We start from the raw sequence: 27,852 nt of genomic DNA, 5'->3' as shown, positions 1-27,852 counted from the left end.
AAAAGCCGTCTGCCATTATTCTCTGATTCTCCAATCACTCATACATCATAGAATATCTACAGATAGTGCAACCCTGACCATTCTGCACACTATCTTAGCTGTGATTAGTTTTCAGAGAAGCTGACCACTTGGGTAATGACTTTATTAAAATGTACTGTAATTACACAAAGGGAGTGTTTCTTGTTCCTATGCCTTTGGAAACTCCCAAAAGTTTAGCTCACTGGAGTGACTAAGGCAGGAACCAACATCTAAAACTGTCCTAGGGGCTTTAGGACCGGGATGCCTAACTGCACTCTGCTGCCGCTGCTGCTGCTGCTGCAGATAAGTCGCTTCAGTCGTGTCCGACTCTGTGCAACCCCATAAACGGCAGCCCACCAGGCTCCCCCGTCCCTGGGATTCCCCAAGCAAGAACACTGGAGTGGGTTGCCATTTCCTTCTCCAATGCATGAAAGTGAAAAGTGCAAGTGAAGTCGCTCAGTCCTGTCGACTCCTGACCCCATGGACTGCAGCCTATCAGGCTCCTCTGTCCATGGGATTTTTCAGGCAAGAATACTGGAGTGGGTTGCCATTGCCTTCTCCAACTGCATTCTAGTGTCAGTGAAATGCCCAAGATGAGGGAAAGCTACATAACTCCAGGAGATGGGATCACCCAATTCTTGTTCTCAGAGGGTCAGGGTGGCCCTCCCACTTAGATCTGGTTGGTTTATGCTTCTAACTGCTTGATCTTAGTTCTCTGGCTGCCTAAGAAGCAGTGGGCTTATGTGTTTGTGAAAACAATGAACTGGTCCCTTCAAAGTGTGAAGAACTGAAAAGTAAATGCTGATGTGTTCTTGCATCAGGAGCAGTTTGGAAGTTTTCCATCGAAATGAGGGTATCTTTGCCTCCATCTGAGCCAGCTTCGACACCCGCGGGGTTCCGACCCCCAGTACCCCCTCCCAATCCCCACATCAAAGCCCCCAAGCAGCGGCGGCGGGATTTGGATCTTGAGATCACTCGAGGCAAGGTCATGCGAAAAAAGGGGCGCCGTGATGAAACTGCCTCCCAACGATTTGTGGCCGGGGTACCGGCCGCCGAGGCGGCTCCCAGGTGCAGTAGGAGGCGGCCTGGGACGCGGTTTGACAGCTGCGAAGCCCCTCGGGGTGCGGGGAAGCTCCAGCGAGCGGCGAAGACGAGCCCGGTGCGGGACCAGCGAGGGGCTCCGGAGGGGACGCGGAGGGGAGACGGAAGCGGACGCCCCGACTCGGCCTCAGGCCGGCGCGCGGGGAAGGGGCGGCCGGGCCTCGCGCGGGGCCCTCGGGAGTCAGGGTGCGGGCTGGGGGCGGCCGGGCCCCGCTTACCTGTCCAGAGTCTCCACGCTGGGCTGCCGGGAGCCGACAGCCGGGCCCCCCGCGACCCGAGGGGGCCTCCTGCCGCCCGCTGGTCCCGGGCCCAGGCCCCCGCCGCCCTCGCAGCCCGCCGCCGCCGCCGCCGCCGGCCTGTCCATGGCCCGTGGAGCCCGCCGCCGCGGGGAAGCCGCAATCTGGAGGGGAGCGGCGCCCCGGAAGGTCGGCCGCGCGCCTCCGGCGGTCCCGATCTGCCGGCCGCCCGGCTCAGACGGCCGCCGCCATTAGCTGTCACCTGGCGCCCCGCGTTACCCACAAGGCCGCGCGCGGGGGGCGGGGATGGCGGCGCGCGACCCGGGGCCCCGCGCCGCCACAGCCCCACCTGGGCCGCCCACTCGCGCCGGCGCGGCGAGGCTCGGGCGACCTGGACGCGTCCCAGGCCACTTGCGGTGGAGATCGACCCACGACTTAGGCGGAACGCGCTTTGCTCGGGAAAATCCTAGATGGCCTACAGCGATGCAGGCTTAAAGAAGAAAAAAAGTTTAGAGTAATTCAAGTATTCAGTACGACTTGCTTTCCATCAGTTTGCCTTCCTTAGAAAAGTTTTGCGGTGGGAGAAGCCCCAACGCCCGTGGGCCTCCCTGCTCTTGACATCTCCAACCCCGAGCAATCCCATACATTTTAGCAGCCTCCCCTCACTCCGTTCTTAGCTGCCCTTCCACGCCCCCACAAAGCCACCTCCCCGCCATCTGTAGGGCAACCAAGTGTTCTGATGCCGCCCTCGGAACATCCGCCCTTAGTTTATATTATCAGCAACGTGTAACTTCTGTCGGCTAAATCACCGCTTGTGGAAATCAAGTCCCTATCTGATGATAAAGGCATTTAGGATATTTGGTTACTGCTTTACATTTATTTTCCTGACCATTCTATTAGGGTTTGCATATCCAACGGGCTCACCGCCTATTACCCACCCCTGATTTAGTTGGGGGTGGGAATGATGGCTACTGCCCTTTGCCTGTGACTGCCCTGGGTATGACCTGTGACCAAAGACTGGCCAGTGAAATGTAAAGGCAATAGTTTGCATTCTGATAAAAGGCAGACCTGTAGACAGGGAGTTATTAGTTCCCATCCCAAACCCATCCTGCCCTCTCACGTTGATAACTTCCAACTGAACTGTGAGTATGTGATGCTTGAAACCCTAACACCCAAGAGGGGATGAGTCTGGGGTGAAAGGGTGGCAGGGTGAGAAGAGTTAGGAGGGAGGAAGGGTGGATTTCCAGATATACTGGAGGCCCACCTCTTGCAGGCTTCTGGTTTTCCAAAATTATTAAATCAAATGTTTAACCCAGTATTACAGATGGAATATTTGTGTCTCTCCCCCTACCTCCACCATTTATATGTTGAAGCCCTAACCATCAAATTGGTATTGAGGTATTGCAAGATGAGGCCTTTGGGAGGTGATTAGGTCATAAGGCTGGGTCCCTGAAATGTTTGGATTGTGCCTTTCTAAGGAAAGATGCCAGAGAGCTTGAACTCCCCCTGCAAGGAGGTACTGAGGAAAGGCCATTTGAGAACATAGCGTGGAGGCAGCTCTCTGCAAGCCAGGAAAAAGGCTCTCCCAATTATCTCAACCTTGCCAGAATCTTGATCTTGGGACTTTCCAGGCTCCAGAACTGTAAGAAAATAAATGCTCATTGTTTAAGGCACTCAGTCTCTGGTATTTTGTTATGGCAGCCTGAGGTAAGACACTTTCAGTTCAGTACTTTGTTAAAAGGAGGTATGGACATCCTATCTGCTCTGAGCTTTGTCAGGAAGAAAATGGTGACATTTTAAACATATCCTAAGTCTCATACTCTTCAAGAAGAATTAGGCCAAAGAGGAGTCCATTCAGCACACCACTGCTTGTACCTGACGACCTGAGCGATCTGTAGCCTGACAGGTCCTCTCCTGCTGTCTGTTGTTTCTGTTGGTTCCCACTGAGGGCTTTCTATCTTTGCTTTTTTTTTTTTTTAACTGTGTGTTCATTTTATTTTTAAAGTTATTTGTGAGAGTACCTAAAGAAGCCTAGGACAAAATTTGTGTGTTACCAGATTAATATTAATATTTACCAGATAATGCCAATCATCTTCAAAGCAGTCTATGCAAGTTCCTATTGGCCCACCTGGTCAATGCTTGAGATTGCCAGACTTTTCAAAGGTTTGCCAACACATGGGTGTGGGGTGGTATCACTGTGGTTCGAATGTACATTTCCCTGATGAGATATGACCAAGCTCCTACTTAACTAAGAAGACTCAGGTCTTGACTGCATTCCCAAGAAATTCCTCCTTGACCTCCTATCTTGGCCCCAAAGCCACCCCCTCATCTGCCTCTATTGAAGCAGGTTGCATCCTGCATGGGAATTACCAGCTAACTGGACTGTCTTCCTACTAGGCCAGACATTCCTGGAAGGAGGCCACTGTTTTATTCATTTTTGTTTCCCAACAAAGGTCAGCTGACACAGGTCTGGGTCATAGGAGGCAGTATTTGTTGATAAATATTATTTAAAATATTGTCTTCGACTTTCCTGGTGGTCCAATGGCTAAGACTCCACGCTTCCACTGCAAGGGCCATGGGTTCAATCCCTGGTTGGGGAACTAAGATCCTGCATGCTGTGTGGTGCAGCCAAAAAAAAAAAAATAAAAAAAAATATATATATATATATAGTCTTTAAAAAAAAAAAAACACTTCTGGTTCTCTGTCACATCTCTAAAATGATTAAAAGAAAAAAAAAACTTAAAAAGCAACCCTATCAATTTTATGTTGTGGGAGGCTGCTGCTGCTGCTGCTGCTAAGTCACTTCAGTTGTGTCCGACTCTGTGTGACCCCATAGACGGAAGCCCACCAGGCTCCCCCGTCCCTGGGATTCTCCAGGCAAGAACACTGGAGTGGGTTGCCATTTCTTTCTCCAATGTGTGAAAGTGAAAAGAGAAAGTGAAGTCGCTCAGTCGTGTCCGACCCTTAGCGACCCCATGGACTGCAGCCTACCAGGCTCCTCCATCCATGGGATTTTCTAGGCAAGAGTACTGGAGTGGCTTGCCATTGCCTCCTCCGGTGGGGAGGCTAGATAGTACCAAGTTTGGCACATATGCCCCTGATACTTAGCTCCCTTTCTTCCATTCAGGGGCCAAGGGATTTGGAGAGACGTGAGGATAGAAATAGGGAATAAAGTCAGAGGCAACTCGAAGTCTAAATTTTGCCTGCAATGTAACTAAATGAATTGAGCTACTCATTTACCCAACTGTGAATCACTATGGAGCTAGTAACAGGAGAGTGTGTCTGACCTCTCAAGGCTTGCAGACCTTCCTGCCACCTGCCACCAGGGACTGGGCTGTGTAGCAGCATCACAGTTAGAACCTTGTCCATGTTACCTTATGCAGCAAGGGGCCATGAGGATTGCTGATTCTCTGACTCTGAAGCGGGGAGAGCAGCCTAGGTCATCCAGAGGGGCCTAATAAAACCACTGGTGTCCTGTACATGTCAACAAGTGAAGCAGAAGAGTCAGAGTTGAGAGATTTGAAGGCACTGGGCATTAGTCTCCGGAGGAAGGTGGCCTCTAGAGGCTGGAAGATGCAAGGCAAGGACTCTCCCCTAGAGCGGCCAGAGGAACGCAGCTCTGCTGACACCTTGACTTTAGGCCAGGGAGGCTAACTTCAGCCCTCTGACTTCCAGAACTGTGAGAGAAGAAATGTGTGTGGAAGGTAATAAATCACCACTAAGTTTGTGGTGATTTCTCACAGTGGAAATGGGAAGCTGATACATGGGGCCAATGCCCTCCTGTGCCATAAATATTGTATGTGCTAGGTGATGAAAGTGTGTTTCTGCAAAGGGCTATGCGAGTTGTAAGGAATCTTCTAGCATGAGCAGTCCCTACCCTCACTGAGCAGATGGCGCTAAGGCCTCCGCGTGGGCCTCCGGATCCGTGGCATCTGGAGTGGGTAGGACCTCACATCTATCCAAGAAGCAGGTCCACGGCCCAGACAGAAACCCAGGCCCCCACACGGCCCAACCTGGGTTCTTTCTAATACATGCTTGTGACATAAAGCACCCGAAATGAGATGAACAACCTTCTTTTGTAATTTATATGGGCTGCACTGTGGAACAGTCCATTTCGAAAGCACATACATAATAACCATTGTAAAGGAATAAGCCATGTTGTCTGCAGCTACTTCGGAAAACAAACTGCTATGTCTTAATGGTCATGTCTAAACATTTAGGCTACCCTACACAGTTTAAATACTAAACATTTTAGCTACCCTATGTGGTTTAAAACGTTATCACCTTTGCTTTTAAAGGACAAATTATTGCAAACGAGGAATAATCCATATCTGAATCTAAGCCTCATAAGAAAATGCTTTGTTTTGCTGATCTTTCATCTTCCAGATTTGTTGAATACAAAAGACTTTATCAATAATTCTTTAACTAAGTTATAAATCTACCAATAAATGTCAGAGTATCAGACTCTTATTTCAAAAATTGGTATTCTGTCCAGCAGTATGCTTTAGAGAGTCTGTGAACCTAAAAGAATTCAACTGCAGTCTATTTCAACCATTAGGTTTTCCCTTGAATCTACTAACCCTCATGTTCTTATTTGCTGCATACATTTCTTTCCTTTGAGTGTCCCCAGAACTTACTTTGGGAGAAGGCACTGGCGACCCACTCCAGTACTCTTGCCTGGAAACTCCCATGGATGGAGGAGCCTGGTGGGCTGCATTCCATGGGATCGCTAAGAGTCGGACACGACTGAGCGACTTCACTTTTCACTTTCATGCACTGGAGAAGGAAATGGCAACCCACTCCAGTGTTCTTGCCTGAAGAATCCCAGGGACGGAGGAGCCTGGTGGGCTGCCGTCTATGGGGTCGCACAGAGCCAGACACAAGTGAAGCGCCTTAGCAGTAGCAGCAGAACTTACTTTAATGGCCATCAGTAGCTATATCCTTGAGGCCTAGGTGTATATACTCTATAATAAATCCCTGTATTTTAAGAACATTCCCTTTATAACAGTCCTGCCAGGTGGCCCTATTGGTAAAGAACCCACCTGCCAATGCAGGAGATGTAAGAGACGTAGGTTTGATCCCTGGATCAGGAAGATTCCCCTGGAGAAGGAAATGGCTACCCACTTCAGTATTCTTGCCTGGAGAATTCCATGGACAGAGGAGCCTGGTGAGCTACAGTCCATGGGGCCGCACGCAATCACACACAACTGAAGTGATTTAGCACACACACTCCTTTGCCTAAAGCTCCCCAAAGCCACATGAGCTGTGCACATAACTGACAGCTGCATTCTGTAGGGCAGACTGCAAGTAAGGAGATACTGGCCAATGGGTTGTACAACTTTTGAGTATCATTCTACCCAAAAGCATAAGGAGGAGCTTTGCTGTCTTATCACAAATAAATCAGAAATACCATGACTATAGTTAGAGAAAACGTGTTATATTATCAAAAATATGTATGATTCCAATTACTTGAAGGGCTGCCCCAGGAAGAGTTTATTCTATTTCATTCAAGAAGGCAGAGCTAAAGCTATTCAGTGGGAATCCAAGAGAGGTAGCATTCAGTTTGGTGCCTGCATACATCTGTTTCAATGCTCTGGAACTCTGGGCACGTGGGTGAAGCCCTGCATCCACGGTGCTCTCCGTGGTTGAAGAACAGGGACAAGAGAGAACTGCGTGGCCATGAGGGCGCAGTGAGAGTGAAACACAGCTGTGCCTGAAGAAGAACCTGCAGAGTTCTATGATAAACCTACTCATAGTTTTAAATGAGATACTTACTCTTTTAAGAGTCCTATTCAGACTTTTTAAATGGCAAGTGAACTATTATAACTATTTAGTATTCTTAGCACATGCATAGATAAACAATTTCCAGTTGGCAGCATCTGAAGAATTTTCATATTTCTTACCTAAAGAGACTTTGAGTATGACTTATTTCAGTCTCTCAATCTCCCTTAATATCGACTGCTACATTCTCCATCCAGAGTCTAAAGTCTCACATCTCTGCAACCCAGCACTTTTGTGAAAGCTATCCTTACGTTAATAAAGACAGCTGTGGTTTGACATAGAGAACAGACTTGTGGTGGCCAAGGGGCAGGGGAGTGGGGGAGAGATGGGAGTGGGAGTTTGGGATTTGCAGATGCAAACTGCTATATATAGAAGGGATAAACAACAAGGTCCTATTGTATAGCACAGGAAACTATATTTAATATCCATGATACACCATAATGCAAAAGAATAGGAAAAATATGTATGTTTAACTGAATCACTTTGCCATACAGCAGAAATTAATATAACATTGTAAATCAAGTATACTTAACAAAATAAATTTTAAAAAACACAGATCATTGTGCTGTGCTGTGCTTAGTTGCTCAGTTGTGTCCAACTCTTTGCGACCCTGTGGACTATAGTCTGTCAGGTTCCTCTGTCCATGGGATTCGCCAAGCAAGAACACTGGAGTGGGTTGCCATGCCCTCCTCCAGGGGATCTTCCCAACCCAGAGATTGAACCCAGGTCTCCTGCATTGCAGGCAGATTCTTTACTGTCTGAGCCACCAGGGAAGCCCAAAATAAAAGCAGTTGTGGCTTAAAATCTGCATTGTTAACATACTTAAATTTCCAATATTGTTGGGATTTGGGGAGAGCCCTATACAAGGTTGCTAGTAAAATAAAGAGCATGTGAAGTAGATCCAGGAAAAGCAAATAAAATGGGCAACATGCACATTTAAGACACATACACTACGAAGTTACAGCCCTGGGAGTAGAGTGCAATGTTTAGTTAATATATTTATTACAGCAGGTCTTTAGTCATTATTGCCATGAAACAGTTGTCATGAAATTTCACAAAATCCTTTCAGCTATTAGTATTAGCTTTTTTTTCTTTTTATGGAGTGACACTTTGTTAATTTACGAAATATTTACAGCGTTTACAAAAAGCAAGAGACTGTCTAATAAAATTTCTTATACATACAAAATTTATACATTTATACTACTGCATTTGAGATGTCTTATTTGGTAAACCATTAAGCTATGACATAAAATAATTTACAAAGATATATTTAATCTCTCTTAATTCATTGAAAACAAAACCATATTAGCTATAAATAGACCTTTACAAATCATTGTAAAACACATTAATTGCTTTTTAACTCTAGCCTTAACTTTTACAAATATACTAAATGAATTAGTTCAGATATCAAATAGAACTGCATTTGAAATTGCATTTAATACTACAAAAAAAGAAAAAAACCTGAAAAAAGCAAACCGCTGGGTACTTCAAGTAAAATTTTGTAGAACCAGTTTTTATGCACTCCTGGGTGGGAAAGGGTGTCAAACACCATTGAAATTGAAATTCAGAAACATCATACTTTCAAGAATACGCTCAACAAATGTACATCTGCGGCTTTATATCAGAGACTGCTGCTCTAGCGACAGCTCACACATCCAAGATGGTCAACCCGACACTTTGGCAGATAAGCTAGTTTGACTAGAGCAACATTTGCGAAAACATTCACGTAAGCAGCATAATGCATCCAACATCTTCAAACAGTGCTAAAGAAGGGCTTTCCACCACCTGAAAACAGGTCAGAATTCTAGGCAAGCTCATGAAAGAACTTAGGAAACAGAAGTGGCAATGTTAAAAACAATCAAATCATATTTAACTGGGCCCTATTGTTTTTTTAATATAAAAATATGCTTCTCTTGGAAATTAGGGGAAAATACTTCATATTCCAAAATAATGGAAAACCCATCTACACAGCTATTTCTCAAGTCATCACACATATGATGGTGTGAAATTTGGCAATTATTTAAACACCTTGTTTTTGGATCATGCCTCGGAAGCTGAGCTCAATTTGGTTTTGGCAGGAACACACATCTTTCACATTTCGGTTCATTTTAGATCACCCAAAGCAACTATAATAAGCAGTCTGAGGAAAATCCATCTCATAAACATACATTTTCTCCCTTTAGTTAAAAATGTCATTGTTCCAATGAGGCCCACAAAGTACATATTATACACATAATATTTCTGAAGAGGTTGAAGAGGTAAATATGATTTAAATATTATCTTTCAAAAACCACTTTTGGAAGGTATCAGGATTTTCCAAAACCCCATCTGGGCTCCTTTCTTCCGATTGCCGTGTAGACACTGTAGTTTTCTTGCAATATGTATTCTAGAAGGCACATATTCAAGAGTTTAAGATTATGTTAGTTCAAGTTCTAAATGGAGGCAAATAGTTTAACCTACTTTGTACAGAGGCCCCGAATGAAAAGTCCACTTTTTTCTTTATTAGAATTGAGTCTGCACATGGGGCATCATTTGTGAAGGGCTAGAAGGTGAGGCCGAGGGATCAGAAAGCTTGGCAGAGTTGGCAAGCTGTAATTCATCAAGGCGCTTGATGTACTCATCGCGTAGGGCCAAGAGTTCCATGTAACGCTGCTCCACTGGGTTTGGCTGCTGGACAGAAGGAAAGATGTGAGTGCTTTCTGCCACCAAAATACACCTGTGCCCCCATCTGCTGCAGTTGCTGCTTTCTGAACAAACCTTGTCATTGGGGGTTAATAGACATCATTTCCTTCAATACTGCACAGTTTGCAAATACAGAAAAGCACAAAGATTCATGATAATAAAAAGATATCCAGCTATCTGCCACCAAGAAATAACTCACACACACAGTTCCACACACATGTGTCGCCATCTTTTTAAAATGCATCTATCCAGGCATAGGTCCGGGCTGCTGTGTCACCTGTCGCTGCTGTGCTCTGAGAGGCAACAACCCTTCTCAGGCTGGGGTGCAGGCTTCCTTCCTGTGCAGACTTGCGACCCTTTTCCTCTAAGTGAGTATCCAGAAACAAAATACACCATTCTTCTCTACTTGGAAAAACTGGACCTCAACGGTGGGTTTCTCTAGTTCTCAATCCACAGTTTGATCTGCCACTATGTTTCTGAATTGGATCTCAGTTGAGTTCCATGGAATACATGAACCGCGGCTGCTCTATCCATCCCCCACAGCGGGATGGTAACCAGTATTACAGGTGATGCTGGGCCATCTTTGGATGCGTCTCCTCAGGCAAGTATATGAATGTTACCTGAAGGAATTGTTCTGCTGGGTGGGGAAGGAACTGCTGAAGATGATAGTATGATCACTTCCACTTGACCACACGCAGTCCGACTGTTCTCTGAGGTGGGGAGATGATCTTACCATCTCACTAGTGGTGCCAGGCGGTTCCCGGTCACCAGTGCTTGGCAATGTAAGAGAAATAGTTTTTGCCAATTTGATGAGTATAACTTGGTATCTCATGGTAGGTTTAGTTTGTATCGCTGTGCCTTAACACAACTTTTAACATGTTACTGTCTGTGTTAATGTATAGCAGAGAACACTGGCCCCAACGGGCAGCCTAGTGTGAATCTCCAGTCTCCAAAAGTCTACTGAAGTGCCTTCTTTTATGGCTAGTGGCTTCTAGAACTGTCCTGCTTTCCACTGCATTACAGCTCAGTTGGTAAAAAGTTCGCCTGCAATACAGGAGACCCCAGTTCGATTCCTGGGTTGGGAAGATCCCCTGGAGAAGGGATAGGTTACCTAGTCCAGTATTCTTGGGCTTCCCTGGTGGCTCAGCTGGTAAAGAATCCGCCTGCAATGTGGGAGGCCTGGGTTCGATCCCTGGGTTGGGAAGATACCCTGGAGAAGGGAAAGGCTACCCACTCCAGTATTCTGGCCTGGAGAATTCCATGGACTATATAGTCCATGGGGTTGCAAAGAGTTGGACACAACTGAGTGACTTTCATTTTCACTTCAAGCTGTGTACTGAAGCTGCAAGCACCAATGAGGAAGCCATGAAGACGCTACGCTGATGAAGAAGGCTACACCCTAGATCTGACTTGTAATGCTCTTTGGGACTTGCATCAGAGAAGACAGCAGGAGCTAAGACTGTATTCATTTCCTGTGGCTGCCAGACTCTAGGGGAGGAGACGTCATTGCCTCTACCAGCCTCTGGCAGCTCCAGGCTTCCTTGGCTTGTGGCCGCAGCACTGCAATCATTCTGCTTTTACACAGCCTCATCTTGTGTATGTGTCTGGCTTTCAAATCTTCCTCTGTTTTCTCTTATGAGGACACCTGTCCTCGTATTTAGGGCCTGACTAAATATAGGAGGATCTCGTCTTGATATTCTGAACTTAAGTGCATCTGTAAAGACCCTTTTTCCAAGTAAGGTCACATTCACAGGTTCCAAGTGGATGTGCGTTTTGGGGGCCCCCATTCAACCCACTACAGCCTGCCAAGGCCTGACTGGTGCTCTCCTCAGCGCTCTGCTTACAAAGGGGCAGGGTTTGGAGAAGTCTCCTCCTCCCTCTTAGCCCCGTCCTTCCCGTTCTTTTCACTGTACGGCTCTGTAGAATGTGAGGTTTTCACACATACTGGCACTTGAACAGGAATGCGTGTAGAGCGACTGATGCCCAGTAAGTGCTGTGCACTGCCCCTTAATACCCTTTGCCTGTTTTTCTCTGTATATGCTCCACTGAGAGCTGGACACTGCTCCAGGGGCTCAGGATTCAGCAGTGAATGTGCATGCTCAGATGTGTCTGACTCTTTGTGACCCCAGGGACTGTAGCCCACCAGGCTCCTCTGTCCATGGGATTCTCCAGGCAAGAATACTGGAGTAGGTTGCCATGCCCTCCTCCAGGGAATCTTCCTGACCCAGGGATCAAACCCAGGTCTCTTATGTCTCCTGAATTCACAGGTGGGTTCTTTATCACTAGTGCCACCTAAAGGAGGCCCAAACGCCTACGTCTGTGGCGTTTCTCTTCCAGCAGGGGGAGACAGACAAACAGCAAAGACAAGGATGACCCTGGGAGATCCACAGGACCTGGAAGGTGATAAGGACTACAGAAAAGTAAAGCATGGCGGGAGGGACAGGGACACACTGGGGGTGGGTGACACGCTCAACAGGGTGGTGGGGGTGAGTCACCTTGGGAAGGTGACTCCTGGGGGAGGGCTGCGGGGAGGGGAGGGAGGTGGCCAGGCAGACGGCTGAGGGTCTCAAAGCTGAGCAAGGAGCCCAGCGTGGCCAAAGCAGGGTGTGTAAGAAAGAAGCATCAGTGAGGAGGTTGGGAGCCCCGCAAGCTCTCCTGACAGCCTGGGAGCAAGCGGCAAGAGAGCAAGGAAGGCGAGGATGACTGTGTGGTAAATGGAAGCTCACCTACAGGGACAGGAGTGTTTGCTGGGGATGGGTGTGTGCACGACCTCTAGTGTGGTCAGAGTCTCACGTGTACAGACAAATATGAACACCTACCACACTGCACACTTTGAACATGTGCAGATTATTATGTATCAATTATACCTCAATAAGGCTGGTTTTTAAAGTGGGGAAAAAGGATGACATTCAGGTTTCTGGCCAGGGCATGTAGGATGGAGCTGCCAAGCACTGAAATGCGAAAGCCGGTGGGAGCAGCAGGTTTGGGCAAGAGGACTCCATGTGCACTGGCTCTGTTTGCTGAGACAGGACCATGGACCACTAAACATTTACCATCAATGGTCCATTCTTCCCCCTCCCCAGCCTCCACATCTCCGGTCTCTGTTTCTGGGTTCTGTTCTGCTTCAGATAAGTCCTAACATGTGGCAGGGCAAGGGTTTCCTCTATACTCTCCTCCAAAATGCTCTTGGCTATTTTTAAAACTTCTCTTTTCCATATGACTACTAGAATCTATTTGTTATTGTACCAGCAAGACAAGAAAAAGAAATGAGAGGTAAAACAATCATTTTTGCCAACGATGGACAAGGCTATAGAGTTAGAAAACTATTAGAAATAAAAAGATCATTCAGTCTGGCAGTGGGTACAAAAGATGTCTAGCAGTCATCAGCCTAGAGACAAAGAGAACCAATTTAGGGATATAATAGAAGGAAAGAGTCCATTTGTGACAGCATATCACAGGACAGAACAGCGAGAAATGAAATTCACAGTCAAGTGACTGTAAATCCCACACCTTGACATGTCCCTCGGGGAATGAAGTATGAAGCAAGAAGCGAGCCAAGCACAGGCAGTCAGTGGCTCCACAGGTATTTTAGGCTTCATATGATTTTCATATTCATATTCCTTTCTAACCTTTCTATCAGAAATGACTTATACCCCACCCAGGTAAAGCCTGTGAAGATTTGTCCTTGTTGTCATCCTAAGTAAAACAGGATCTGCCTGGGTCAACCCTGGTTCAGAGCCACGTGGAGTACAGACGTCCCCAAAGGACAATATGCAACACACCAGCAGCTGAAGGACTCACTGAGGTTTATGGGACTAAATTCTCCGTTGGCTTTTGGCCTAAGCAACTTCCTCATATTAAATAAAAGTACCAAGTTTGCTTCTTCACAGTTTGTCAAATATAAAAATTGGTCTTGCCATCAACTCTGTTTTGAGGTTGTAGCAAGGGCCAGTGGATTCCGCTTTTAAAAAAGCACATTAGCCCTGCCTTCTTCTTGGGGAATAGCTCACCGTGGGGAGAGGCTGGATATGTTTCTACATCTTTCAACACTGATAGTTTACCATAGTGCTGTGAATGCCCGTGGCATTCAGCAACTGCCTGTATACCAACCGGGCCACACAACTGAAGAACAATTTCAGTGGTTAAGTATATTCTTTCAGGTTTACATTATAGAATTTGAAAAGTCCTATGTGACTGGATTGTAATCTATTTCTGTATGAAATAATGTTCTGCATAAGATCTTTTGGGAAATTTGATGCACTTAGTTCACATTTCTCCTCAAGCTTGATCATCAACTTCTGTTCCTGGGCGCCCCTGCAGTCTGGGAGCTCCTTGTGGACAGAGACCAGCTCTTCTTAATCTCTGGGTCCTCCCAGTGCCTGATGCATGGTATTTGGCAGATGAAAATGCAAGATGCCAAATGACATAAAGGTGTGTATAGGACCCTTGACATTCAGAAAATCTATATAGGAAGGGTGAGTTATTTTCTTGGAGTAAATCTCACCGATCATAATACAGACCAATCGCTGTCTCAAAATAAAAACCTCAATCAAAGAAATGTTCACTCCTACCTGGTTCAGTTCCATTTGGCTCAGTTCTGGGAGAGTAAGGGGGAGAGACACACCATAGTAAGTTCTTCCAGTGATGTTGCTGAAAACCTGACTTGTCACACAATTGCCATTACCTTTGTATGTCATAAGTGAATTGCTCTAAATGCATGGAATTTCAAGAGCTTCCCCAAGTACAGATGGATGAGGAGAAGAGACTACAGAATCTGTACAGAAACTATCAACATCTTCTAATCACTAACAGTTATTTTTTTAAAGCCATGATAAATACAGAAAAGGTAAAATTTATAAGACAAACAGGGATCATCTATATAGTATTTTTTAACCAGCAGAGAAACATGTCCTGTGTAACAGTGCTTAGAATCTTGAAAAATTCCTATTTCCTCTTTATTTGGTGTTCCAAACACTCGAACTACAGCTAAATACACTCCTTCTGTGTACTTCTCAAATCCTAAACTAAACAAGTGAATGTTCTCAAGCCCTGGAATCTGTCACTTTCCCAAAGATCATACATTTCAACCATCATGAAACTGCAAAAGGCTTTCAGGCAAGCAAGCAGACACCTTTAAACAAGAGGGCCAGCTTAAACGTGCATCTCCCTGGTGGGAAGAGGGTACACACACTGGCGTGTAGCTAGCTGCCTGAGTGGAATAAACAATCCAGAGTCAGACTGAGCACCGGGCCCTTCTATTGCCTGATTAGGTGTAGTGGTATTAAAGCTGACACTTATGTAAGACTGGCCTGGGAGAACAGGTATTCAACCATCCTAACCTCAGGAAGTGTGCAAACCTTTAGAAAGAGTGACCGCAAATACTTCATATTTACAGTGCTTAGAACAAATCGCTCAATGGATGCACTGCTGAGCCCTCACAAATAGGCTGGACTTTCCTTCTGATCTTGGATGCAGTAGGAGTGGGAGAAAGCCTGACTGTGCCTTTAATGAAACGTGGAGTCTTTTGCTTCAAAAATCACTGTTTCCACGTTTGACTGATAAATGGCCAATTGACTGAACTATCCTTTGACAGATCAATTATCTTTATTTTAGAAGTAAAGACTTTCAGTAAAAAGCACTCTGATATTAGTTGAAAAGTACATACAGGTGAATAGATAATAGAAAATGTTTCTTTTCCTTGAAGGATCATCTCAGTCTAGTTGCTGGAAAGAGCCTTCTTATGAGGTGTAACAACTTTTAGTCATTAAAGGAAATCCTTGACTATGAAAACGCAGAAATTTTCCAGAGATTTAAATTAGTTTCCATCTTATGGCATAGATGAACTTATATGCAAAGCAGAAATAGAGACACAGATGTAGAGAACAAACTTATGGATACCAAGGTGGGGGACAGGGGTGCAACGGATTGCGAGATTGGGACTGACATGTATATACTACAATGTACAAAATAGATAACTAATGAGAACCGACTGGATACCACAGGGAACTCTACTTGCTGCTCTGTGGTGACCTGAATGGGAAGAAAATCCAAAAAATAGGGGATATATGTATACATACGGGCCTCCTGGTAGCTCAGGTGGTAAAGAATCCGCCTGCAATGCAGGAAACCCCAGTTCTATTCCTGAGTGATGAAGATCCCCTGGAGAAGGGACAGGCTACCCACTCCAGTATTCTTAGTCTTCCCTGGTGGCTCAGACAGTAAAGAAACTGACTGCAATGTGGGAGACCTGGGTTTGATCCCTGGGTCGGGAAGGTCCCCTGGAGGAGGGCATGGCAACCCACTCCAGTATTCTTGCCTGGAGAATCCCCATGGACAGAGGAGCCTGGCGGGCTACAGTCCATGGGGTTGCAAAGAGTCACATATGACTGAGCATTTAAGCACAGCACATGTATACACATAGCTGAATCACATGCTGTACAGAGAAAGTAACACAATACTGTAAAGCAACTATATTCCAATAAAAAATTAGCTTAGACTTTAGTTTTAAAAAACTGCATTACTCATGTTGGCAGGAAAATATTAGCTTAACAGCAATCAAAATAAATGGTTTAGGCATTAAAAACAGTTTTTAACTGAAGTTGGGATTAAAAGCAAGTGTCATTTTTTTACTCTATTTTTCCTTTCATAATATTTTTAAATAACTACTACATAACATTATCAAAGTCCCAAGCTAGTACTCATTCGACATCACTGTATTCACAATGCTACTTCACTTACTTGTTGCTTGATTCTGGGGTTCCATCTAATATAGTAATTCACCCAGAGTTCCAAGTGACGCATACTGGCAACTGGATATAACACTCGATTGATTTCCTTAGTATAGAAGGGATTTTTGAATTTGTCTTTATTACTGTTGATCAGTGACCATAAAGAAACGGTTCTTTCTGTAACTTTCTAGAGGAAAGAGAAAGTGGAAAGCCTAAGTAAAAATACACCCCAGTACACAAACCATTTTTCAGGCTGCGGCTATACAGCTGAGCATCAACTTGAATCACACACGTACATTATCCCCATAATAGCTCAAAAAGCCTCCTGTGCTGAGCACCACTTTCCGATATTTGCATACATAATGGCTTGAAAGCCTCTATTTCTGCTGGAAGAGAGAGGGGCAGCATGCTATAACATTAAATGCAATTCACTGACCTAAGAAAACTATTCCTGGCTGGAAAAACATTCACGAACAGATGGGCACCATGCTCTTTTGAATTCAGCAGCAAGGAAAAATTATCACAAGATCTCACTGACTTTTTCCATTTCTGTGTTTGTTCAAACTACAAAATCTTAACCTAGGTCTACTAGACAGTTTGCATCTAGATAGTTAGGTTAATGAAACATCCAGAGGTTTAATGCCAATATCCAGATATTTGAAACACCTGGATACCCAACTTCAGTGAAGCTTCACTTTTTCTGTTTGGTGCCCATCATTTCATACAGATGTTCATATCTTCATTGATTTTCAATTACAGGTTTGTTTTTTACCAGTTCTGACCATAAAGAGAGGAAAATCAAAACTTTGGAAATAAAAAGGCAAGTATTACAATTATTGAAGGCAGAACTGGAAACTCTTCCTGGTGATGAGAGGTTCAAGAGGGAGGGGACATATGTGCACCTATCGCTGATTCATGTTAATGTTTGACAGAGAACAACAAAATTCTGTAAAGCAATTATCCTTCAATTAAAAAATATGTAATTTTTTAAAAATCAAAAAGAAAGGACCAATAAGATAAAAGTGGAAGCGGAAAAGAACAGCTTAAAATAAGTGACTGAAGAAATCCCTTGAACATACAGATTTTGTGAGTGTGAATAGTAATAACAGCAGTATAATTCTGCCTTCTTGGGATCCACCTAAAACTTCTTTTGACCCTTTTGGATGCCACAATCTACACTGCTGCTGCTGCTAAGTTGCTTCAGTCGTGTCCGACTCTGTGCAACCCCACAGACGGCAGCCCACCAGGCTCCCCCATCCCTGGGATTCTCCAGGCAAGAACACTGGAGTGGGTTGCCATTTCCTTCTCCAACGCATGAAAGTGAAAAGTGAAAGTGAAGTTGCTCAGTCGTGTCCGACCCTTAGTGACTCCATGGAATGCAGCCTACCAGGCTCCTCCGTCCATGGGATTTTCCAGGCAAGAGTAAAGGAATGGGTTGCCATTGCCTTCTCCACCACAATCTACACTGCCTTGTCTTTATTTTTATACATGCACACAGTTGACTTAAAGTCAAACAGCTAGACAATGTTTGTTATGTAAAAATCAGTCTCTCACCTTTCTCCCCCAAACAACTGTGTTTGACTTTTTAAATGTATCTGGTTATTTGGTACTTACCTCTACATCTTGGAGAAACACCACCCTCTTGCTACTTTTTGACTACACATTTACAGGCATTAACTCTTGACACTGTCACAGAGAGAATGGCTCCCACCCCATGCTGCTGTGCTCACACCTCTGCCCTGCCTGGGAACCCCCAATATATAGTGTAGCTTTGATGAGACCCATGTTTAGGGTTTAGATTGCTATGACTCAGCAAATGCTGAGGTCCTTCTTCTTGGGCTAGTCACTTTCTCCAGAGATTATTCTGTTTTTTAAAAGTTCAGTGTAGTTCATATACCATAAAATTCATCATTTTAGTCTACAATAGTAGACTTTTAGTACTAAAATGCTTTTAGTACTTTCTCCGTGGTGTGCAACCACCACCTCTGTCAAGTGCTAACACATTTGCATCATCCCCAAAGGAAGGCCCGTACACACTAAGAAAGAACTCCCCATTCTCCCATCCCTCAGCCCCCAGTCAACCACTAGTCTGCTTTCTGTTTCTATAGACTTGATTTTCTAGACATTTCAGATAAATGTAATCATATCATATGTGCCTTTTTATGTCTGACTCCTTTCAGTAAGCATGTTTTCAAGGGTCATCCATCTGTGATGTGGGTGAGAACTCCATTCCTTCTGATGGCTGAATAATATTCCATTGAATGGAGAGACCACATTTAGTTTGTCTGTTCAGCAGCTGACGGATGATTGGGTTGTTGAGGCCTTTTAGCTATTATGAGTAGGGCTGCCCTGCACTAAGTTTTTGCCTTACCCCTGTTTTCCTCCCTCTTGGGTACATACCCGGGAGTAGAAATGCTGGCTCCCATGATATTTTACACCCCCACCAGCAACATCCAAGGGTTCCCTTCTCTCTCCTTCCTTGCCAAGAGAGAAGGCTCCTACCTGAAAGATAAGGACCTGCTGCCAGGATGTGAGGAGTCAGCAGGGTACATGGGCCAAGGCCCTCGCCGGCCAGCTGTTCCATTCACTCAACCCCTGCTGACACTTGGGTCTCCAGCCTGGAGACCTACTCTCACTCTTTCTCGAGAAGAAACCTCTGTCCTCAACTCCAGAGATGGGTAGGGGTGATCCAGGAAAGCTGCCTGCTTATTCTAAACACACCTTCAGGGTATCTTATCCCTCCCCCTTTGCCTCAGAAGCCCTGAGTCATCTGGGGTTCCTGTGATGCAAAGTGGATTGGTTCTTGCCTTCTCTACTGCTGGTATGAGATTCTCAAGTAAAGTTATTTTCCACTTATCTACTATCTTTCCAGCTTCCAAGTTTATTGCTATGTCTCCTTTCTTATTTCCCCCTGTTCTTGTGGGTTAATGCCTTTAAAAAATTTTCCCTTACTGACATTTTTATGGCATTTTGGGAGGATGACCTTGCATGCCTTTAATAGCCATGCTTACTCCAATAGCCAAGATACGTAAGCAACCTAAGTGTCTATCAACAGGTGAATGGGTAAATAAGATGTGCCATGTATATACAATGGACCACTACTCAGCCATAAAGAATGAAGTGCTGTCAATTGCAGCAACATGGCTGAACATGGAGGGGATGATTATGTTTAATGAAATAAGTCAGAGAAAGAGAAATACTGTATGTTTTCACTTATACGAACAATCTATAAAACAAGTGAAGAAATGTAGTAAAACAGAAACAGACTCACCAATATAGAGAACATACTAGTGATTACTTGTGGGGAGAGGGAAGGTGGGAGGGGCAGTCTAGGGGTAGGGGAGCAACAGGTACAAACTATTAGGTATAAACTAAAGAAGCTACAAGGATATACAGCATTGGGAAATATAACCATTATTTCATAATAACTTTAATGTGCTGAAGCTGAAACACCAATACTTCGGCCACCTGATGCAAAGAACTGAGTCATTTGAAAAGCCCCTGATGCTGGGAAAGACTGAAGGTGGGAGGAAAAGGGGACAACAAAGGATGAGATGGCTGGATGGCATCACCAACTCAATGGACATGAGTTGGAGGAAGCTCTGGGAGTTGGTGATGTACAGGGAGGCCTAGCATGCTGCAGTCCATGGGGTCGCAAAGAGGCAGATACAACTGAGCGACTGAACTGAACTTTAAATGGAGTATAATCTATAAAACTATTGAATCACTGTGTTATATACTGAAACTTACATAGTATTGTAAATCACCTATACCTCAACAAAAAAATCATTCTTACTCTCTGAGGGAAAAGTCAGCATCTTACCCATGAAGGCCACACCACAAATTCAATAACCTCTGGTTGAAGTGAAAACGCCCAAGTGTGGGGTACAAAACGAGACACTTTGCATTCATCACAAGCCAAGCTATCAAATTCTTCGTATTTCATGGCAGACTAGACCCATTTTGGTGACCCTTTAACTAAAATGATGAGCACGTTTCACTCACCTGTTTCTCTCGAGCAGATTCACAGTTGTATAAGAATGTACCAAAGCGGCAGCTATACAGATGATCCAAAATTGTAATCAAAAACCGTTCATTGAATTCGAAAGCTGTAGGGAACTAGACAGAAACAAATGGGTAAGGAATACATGAAAACCTGAGGCTGATCTCATAGAGTTCAGAAGAGGTGCATGATTGTTCCGGGGAGACAGCTGAAGCTGAGGCCTGGAGCACCCCACGGCTCATCTGTTGGTGCTCTGCCCAGGGCTGGAGAGCATAAATGAGCATCAAGTAAAGGAATAAAGAGTCAGAAAGGGAAAACAAGCCCATTTTCTGGGTTCTCCTGAGCGTACGGGATATTTCAGGTGATTTAGTTATTTACAGCATTTTAAGGGAGCAGACATGCCCATACACAAACACCAGCGTAGGGTAAATTGGAAAAGGAGACTGGTGGTGTCAATTGCACTGCTCCTCCATTAGCAGAGAGAGTGTAGTTAAATATTAAATTTTAAAAACTTCTGAGCCACCAAGGAAATCCCTTTTATATAAATACTAGTGAGGATTAAAAAATTGAACCCCATATACCCATCACCTGGTGTCCAGAATTATTTGCACATGGCCAAACTTGTTGTATCTCTAACTCTACCCTGAGGTACTCTGACGCAAATCCCAGATATTGTATAAAGATATTTAAAGATGAAGTCAAATGTATTTTCATCCAATATATGTCTTACCTGCTTTGACATCTGCCATACACAATCAATAAACTGGAGGAAAATAGGAGATCGGTCAGCGTCAGCGTGGTTTTTATCACCATGACCTATTCTCTGAAAGGAATTGATGATTTGTTTTAAAACTGAGAAAGGTATAACCCACAAAATGTGACAGTCACAACTCAGCAATCTGCCTTCCAAACACCAAGTTTCTCAGAGAGTGAATAGTATTTTTCCCCATGGCAATAAAGAAAATAATGTAAGGTTTCAAAACAAAGGAAATTAAGCATATAAACTTCTATAAAATATCAATACAAACTGAGAAAGCATCATGATCCTATATGAGCATTACAACTATTTTATCTGATCAGAATTTTGTGCAGCTGCAGGTAGACTGGAACAGATCACCCTGCAGACTGTTACCAGTTAGTTGCTAAGGGACCAATCTGAAAGTTTCAAATCTTGAAACCATATCCAAAAGGGTGTGATTATTATAATTAAAAAATTCTTTTTAAAAAAGTTCTTTCTCGAAAACAAGTCAAAAACTTCACCATTAACAATTTCTACTTGACAATGCTGTTTACAGCACTTATGAAATTTAGATGTAGGCTACAAGGCTACACAGCAGTGTTTCTAAAATGGTCTATGAGTTTACTTCAGGAGAACCATCCATGGAACTTGTTCAAAATGCTTATTCAAAGGGTGTCTGGAAACCAGACCTGCAAACAGACATTTTAATAGGTTCTCTTGGTCTTCAAAATATCTATCAGAAAATAGCAAAAGCCTCAACAAAAAGTCTAGCATATCTACAAATATTTTGCTCTAGTAGTTATAACATTAGTTGAGAAAGGAGTATCTTCCTTCTTTTGTACAATTTCAACTGAAACACTTCCCATATCACTTTCAAGTGAAACTGTAAATGGCACAGATGGATGAACATGTCTCCTGAAAAGACTGGCTAAACCCAAGGTGCCACACATTTTCAAACCTGCAGAGTGTTTTTTTATACTACTACTCAGATTTTAAAAGGAAATCAGTGGTTTCACAAACTAGTTTTTTTACATCCCAGGTGGTAATAACCAGATAATTTAAAAATTAGTTTTGTTTACTTACAGATGAAAATTTATGTCCAAAACTGATCCATTCTTTTTGGACCAATATTTCGAAGCCCTCGATGCTCCGGTAGAAGCTGTCCAACATCAGCATGGCCAGGGACGTCAGCTGGGCCGTCCTGTCCCAACCATCACTGCAGTGCACCACCACCGAGCTCTTCCCCGAAGAAACCCTGTCTGCGACCTGGATGGCTCCCGTCAAGACAAGCTGGCAAAGAAAAACATGCGAGTAAATGGCCAGCTGGAAGGGGCTGCTTAAACGTGAACTTAAAGCCTTTAACCCTAGTAAACAGTCCTGCTTTAAAATACTCTTAACGTCTAGAACGGAAAGGTTCTGAAAACGGAAGGCCAGGAACTACAAGGTTTGTTGCTTTTCCTCTGCAGAAACTGCTTTCAAAGACAAAGTGAAAGTGAAAAGTGTTAATCACTCAGTCGTGTCCAACTCTTTGTGACCCCATGGCCTGTAGCCCGCCAGGCTGCTCTGTCCATGAATTCTCCAGGCAAGACTACTGGAATGGGTTGCCATTCCCTTCTCCAAGGGATCTTCCTGACCCTGGGATCAAACCCACGTCTCCCACACTGCAGGCATATTCTTTACCACCAGGGAAGCTGAGGTAAGTAGGTATTAAAAAACAAGACAAACAGACACAAAGCCAAAGTGCATGTCAAATCTTTCACATATGTGATTATACGAGTTCACTAGGGCTATCGTAATAGTGTCACATAGACTGGCGGCTTAAACAACAGAAATGTATCATCTCTTAGGTCTGGAGGCTAAAAGTCTGAGATCAAGATGTGGGCAGGGTCATGCTTCCTCTGAAGGCTGTTAGGGAAGGACCTGTTGCAGGCCTGTCTCAAAGCTTCTGGTAGTTCCTGCCTTCTGGCAGCATAATTCCAATCTTCAGATGGTATCTTTCTGAGCATGTCTCTGTGTCCAAATCTCCCCTTTTCATAAGGACACCAGCCTTATTGAATTAAGGGTCCATGCTACCCCAGTATGAACCTGTCATAACCAATCACATCTACAATGACCCTCTTTCCAAATAAGATCACACCCTAAGGTACTGGGGGTCAGTTTGGGAGAACACAAATGCATATATAAGCTCCCCAACCAGGGATCAAACCTGCACCCTCTGCGGTGGAAGCACGACCCCCTAACCACTGGACCACGAGGGAAGTCCCTTGTTTGTTTACAGAAATAAAGTGCAGTTTCTAAAGTTGTTAGTTTCCTCACATAGTTTCAAGTACTTTTAAAAGAATGGAGGTTTTTGATACCTCTATCAAGACGAAGGATTGACTATAATAAAAACACGAAACTCATTAAGTTAAGTCCACTGAGATTAGTTTCAATAAAAACAATTGCTCCAAGTTCTTGAAGGTCATATGCAGTAATGGTTACATAAACCTGGGGGAAAGGCTCAACTACTCGCTATTGATGAGCTGGAAAGTGACATCTCCACAAACTCTCAAGAATATCTTTACTTTAGGTAAGCAAATTGCAAAGAAACACAAACTGTTGGCCCTATACAACAAATATTGTTTCTCTCACTGTTCAATTTTTTTTTCAATTTAAGGAATTAAAACAATTTCCTGTTTCACTGAACAATCATTTCCTTTTTTTAAAAATTTTTTATTGGAGGCTAATTATTTTACAATATTATATTGGTTGGTTTTGCCATACATTGACATGAATCCACCCCAGGTGTACATGAGTTCCCCTTCCTGAACCCCCCTCCCACCTCCCTCCTCCCCTTATCCTCCCTCTGGGTCATCCCCGTGCACCAGCCCCAAGCATCCTGTATCATGAGTCGAACACTTGCCTTGATATGTTCCAGCCAATGAGTAGATTCCAAACTGGACAACCAATGAGATTCTTCCACATTAGGATAAACAATGTCTTTGACTTTTTTCAAAGATTCCCGCATAACATGAATGTTATGAATGTCTAAGAAGAAAAGTTCGGCGTTATGATACACATCATCACTTTCATATCCTCCTCCTGTTGCCTAAGAAACAAGACACACAAAACAGTAAGTTGGGTTTTCTATTTCTTCCCTTACACAAATATTTCAAAGGTTATTAGTCCTCCAAATCTTAACCTAAAACCTTGTAACTTTGATTTAATAATTGATGTGACTCGACTTTCTACCTTACACTAGGCCTCAACAATATCAGTCACACTCTGAGCTGGAAAAAAATGATGGGGAACTGGCAATTTCCTGGGAATCTGTATTTGCAAGAAAAAATCATTTTCAAAATGTTTTCTAATTACTAGCTCTTCTTCTGGATCTGGAAAGGCAAGAGCTGGTTCTGAATGGTTTTCATATTCTATCCAATTTTAACAGTACTCCAAGGGCAGGCTCACATGGGACACGATGAGCTAGGGGAAAAAGACAGGCTTTGGAGACAGATCCAGGTCGATAGCTCAGCTTCAGCCCCTCTTTGCTGTGCAACCTGTGGCAAAGCACTTAACCTCTCTGAGCCTCAATGTGGTCTCTTGAAGAACAGGAGATAATACTACTGAGGTCTCCTAAGATTAAAAGGAGCTGGGCTCTATAACTGCTAACACCAGCCACCAATTAATGATCCTCTCTGACATCCCAGATATGGTGATTCTTGCTTTACATCATTGTATCTAATTAAAACAATGCTACAAGACAGGTATTACTATCTCCATTTTGCAAATGAGAACAGATGCTATTTAACTACCCCCAAAGTCAGAGGTAAGCAGTAGAATTTAAGTCATCTGATTTCAAAGCCTGAACCTTTTCTAGTGCCCCGTGACTGTCCATGTGCTATGCAAAAACACCAGGGACAGTGCTGCACGTGGTTGGCCCTCAAAGGACAAAAGGTTTCAAGAGGAGATGAGATGGCCGCCACCTGCCGTGGTGCCTTCTAACATCAACCTGCCAGGGTGGGTGTCACTTCCCCTTCACAGGGTCTTGAAGATGCCTGTTTTCCACAAAGACAAAAAGAAATGCTAAGATTTTGTTTAGGAACTGGGCTGATTTCTGCTTAATGTTTGAAAATGCCATGGAACACATGGCCTCTGGCCTTTTAAGAAAAGGTTAAATCATTCAGAACCTGCGAAGAAAGCAAGCAGAAATGGAAGGATGCTAATTAACACCATAAAAACATATGAATATGTAAACTCAGAAGTAAAGGTAATAAACAGTCAAAGCGGAGGACAGACAAACCACATGCCTGCCACTGCCACAGAAAACCTCTTCTCTTTTTATTTACAACAGTTTGTAGCTCGGGACAAAAGGGTCAATACATCCTATGGTTTTTTCCCAGGGTTAGTCACAGAGGAGGTTTCCTGCAGTAGAAGTAAAGCTACCACTTGAACTTCAAACCTGGAGACCTATGTACACGCCAGAGGCCTTGATCTCCACAGACTCCAGGTGAGAAATTGTGTTTTATTTAAACAGTAATGTGTTTTTAAAGCTTTATACAAATAGCATCAGTTGTAGACAACGAATATTCACTCTGTCATTTTTAAACAGCTATCAGCTAACAAACATACAGGCACATGGTTCACATTTCAGGGAGTAACACCTGGCAGCTGCAATCAGAGGCCACAACAGGAGGGTGCCTGCTCCACTGTGGACTAGCTCTGCAAGCCTCTCACACGACAACAGATGTCACCCTCCCACGGACACGTGACATGTGGTTTGTAAACAGTTACTGAGTTTTCAAAGACATTCCGAATGCTGGAGTTTCTTTTTTAAATAACTGAAGATGATACACAGAAAAAGTAATAATTCATTGCCAAAGTTTCTGCCAAAATAGACATTAATACAGCCCCACTTTAATTCATCACAGGGTGCTGGATCTTGTCTGCCTCTGGGTTTTGTTTAATTTAAAATGTTTGTTACATCTGGGGTCGTAAATTTCTAAATATCCATAAGGGCAGAACAATTAGGTTCAAAGAGAAATCAGAAGGGTAAAAATCTATTAGTCAAGCACAGATTGAGTTCCCAAAAGTTCAAAATCTCCAACTCAGATTAGTTTTGAAGTTTTCTTTTCACTTCTCTTCAACAAAAAAGAACCACCCAAGTTACCTAGTACATACACAAACTGTTGCCATGGATACAGATGGCTAGGAAGACACAGCTGAGAGAGGAGGAGGGGACCCTGCATGTGGTTTTTAAAGAATGATGCACAGGTTTTTCAAGCCTGCTGCTAGGTTTTTTTTTCCCCCATAATATTTTCCTTCCTTTCATTCCTAAACAGACAGGCAAATTTCCTGAGTCTTAAAAAGGCATTCAATAATTCTATTGGTACAAAAATGAGCTTTAGAGTTAATATGATAAAGGTATTCATTTAATGCATTTTATATACCTTAAAATATCCTTTCTAAATACCTCATTTTAATGTTATATCATATGTTTCAGGTTAAATGTATACATGGAAATACTTCATTTTATGCATGTATTCAACTCTGAATTATACATGAAGGATAGCAGAAATATAAAGGTAAGGATAATACAACAAGATATTCCTATGTAGGCTGAATTTACTAAACATTTTCTTCTAATTCCTAATCTATTGATTGATTTTACTTCATGACTGCTTTATGGATAATTTCAAAATCATTTTCAGTATCTAAACCCAAATCAACTGCAGTAACAAACAGCTGGTCCACGAATACATGAGGAGCAGGGGGCTCCCCAGGAGTAAAGGTGTCAGGTGCATGATCTGTGAGCAAATAATTGTGAATGGAGCTCCACACACACGCCCACGTAGAGAGACATTACAGGGTCTGTTTAGGAAACTACCACATGTAGGTGAGCTGCTTCAGGACTTGTTTTGCTTTCAGGCTCTTGCCTTGTGCTTTCAATAATGCAAGATGCCAGGTAAATGACTTGGGAATAAACAAAATATCCAAGATGATGAAATGTAAGCCTACATCTGACCAGCAGCAATAAATCTGAAAGTTGGGATGGGGCAGGCCCACTGTGAACATGTATAAGTGACAACTGACAATGAGAAAAGGAAAAAAAAACCACAAATCCAAAAGTTGAAACTGAATGTCAAAGGTATTTCTGAGTCTGGGACCATGTCACGCAGGGGCAAATAGTCTCCGCAGCAGCTGCTGAGGGGCACCTGCACGCAACACTGCCTTATCACTTCACTGTAGGTGCACTCAGCATACTCTGCTTAAGAAGGCCAAGGAAACCCCGGAGAAAGAGTTCTCTGAACATGACACCAGGGCTTCCCAGGTGGCACGAGTGGTAAGTAACCTGCCTGCCAATTCAGGGGACATAAAAGACTTGGGTTCCATCCCTGGGTTGGGAAGATCCCCGGAGGAGGGCATAGCAACCCACTTCAGTAATCTCGCCTGGGGTATCCCATGAACAGAGGAGCCTGGCAGGCTAGAGTCCATACAGTCACAGTCAGACACGACTGAAGTGACTTGGCACACATGCACAAATAACTGTAAAATGCATATACATGGAGCTCCTCATTTCTTGGATTA

At 43.8% G+C, this 27,852-nt stretch overlaps 2 protein-coding genes across 11 annotated transcripts in view; both read right to left on the bottom strand.

Moving 5' to 3' along the window:
• MTMR1 (myotubularin related protein 1) overlaps positions 1-1,628 on the bottom strand; it is a 64,121-nt gene extending 62,493 nt beyond the window's left edge. For 5 of the 8 annotated variants that reach the window (XM_088833915.1, XM_055393848.2, XM_088833913.1 and 2 more), the window contains exon 1: positions 1,338-1,628. In XM_088833915.1, the coding sequence (XP_088690041.1) occupies positions 1,338-1,483 (146 nt within the window). In that variant the 5' untranslated portion in view covers positions 1,484-1,628. The remainder of the gene's footprint in view (positions 1-1,337) is intronic. The other 3 variants (XM_055393859.2, XM_088833914.1, XM_055393855.2) reach the window with 3 other exon arrangements.
• A 6,493-nt stretch (positions 1,629-8,121) lies between these two features.
• Positions 8,122-27,852, bottom strand: part of MTM1 (myotubularin 1) — a 92,048-nt gene continuing 72,317 nt past the window's right edge. Inside the window, exons 10-15 of one of the 3 annotated variants that reach the window (XM_055438489.2) lie at positions 24,191-24,376; positions 22,372-22,578; positions 21,280-21,372; positions 20,552-20,665; positions 16,557-16,733; positions 8,122-9,806 (exon numbers count right to left, since the gene is read on the bottom strand). In XM_055438489.2, the coding sequence (XP_055294464.2) occupies positions 9,639-9,806; positions 16,557-16,733; positions 20,552-20,665; positions 21,280-21,372; positions 22,372-22,578; positions 24,191-24,376 (945 nt within the window). In that variant the 3' untranslated portion in view covers positions 8,122-9,638. The remainder of the gene's footprint in view (positions 9,807-16,556; positions 16,734-20,551; positions 20,666-21,279; positions 21,373-22,371; positions 22,579-24,190; positions 24,377-27,852) is intronic. The other 2 variants (XM_055438490.2, XM_055438492.2) reach the window with 2 other exon arrangements.

Source organism: Moschus berezovskii, chromosome X (genome assembly GCF_049115385.1).
Source record: "Moschus berezovskii isolate FMDL1 chromosome X, NW_MosBer_1.0, whole genome shotgun sequence".
Classification (NCBI taxonomy): domain Eukaryota; kingdom Metazoa; phylum Chordata; class Mammalia; order Artiodactyla; family Moschidae; genus Moschus; species Moschus berezovskii.
This window is presented reverse-complemented; position numbering and strand designations above follow the sequence as displayed.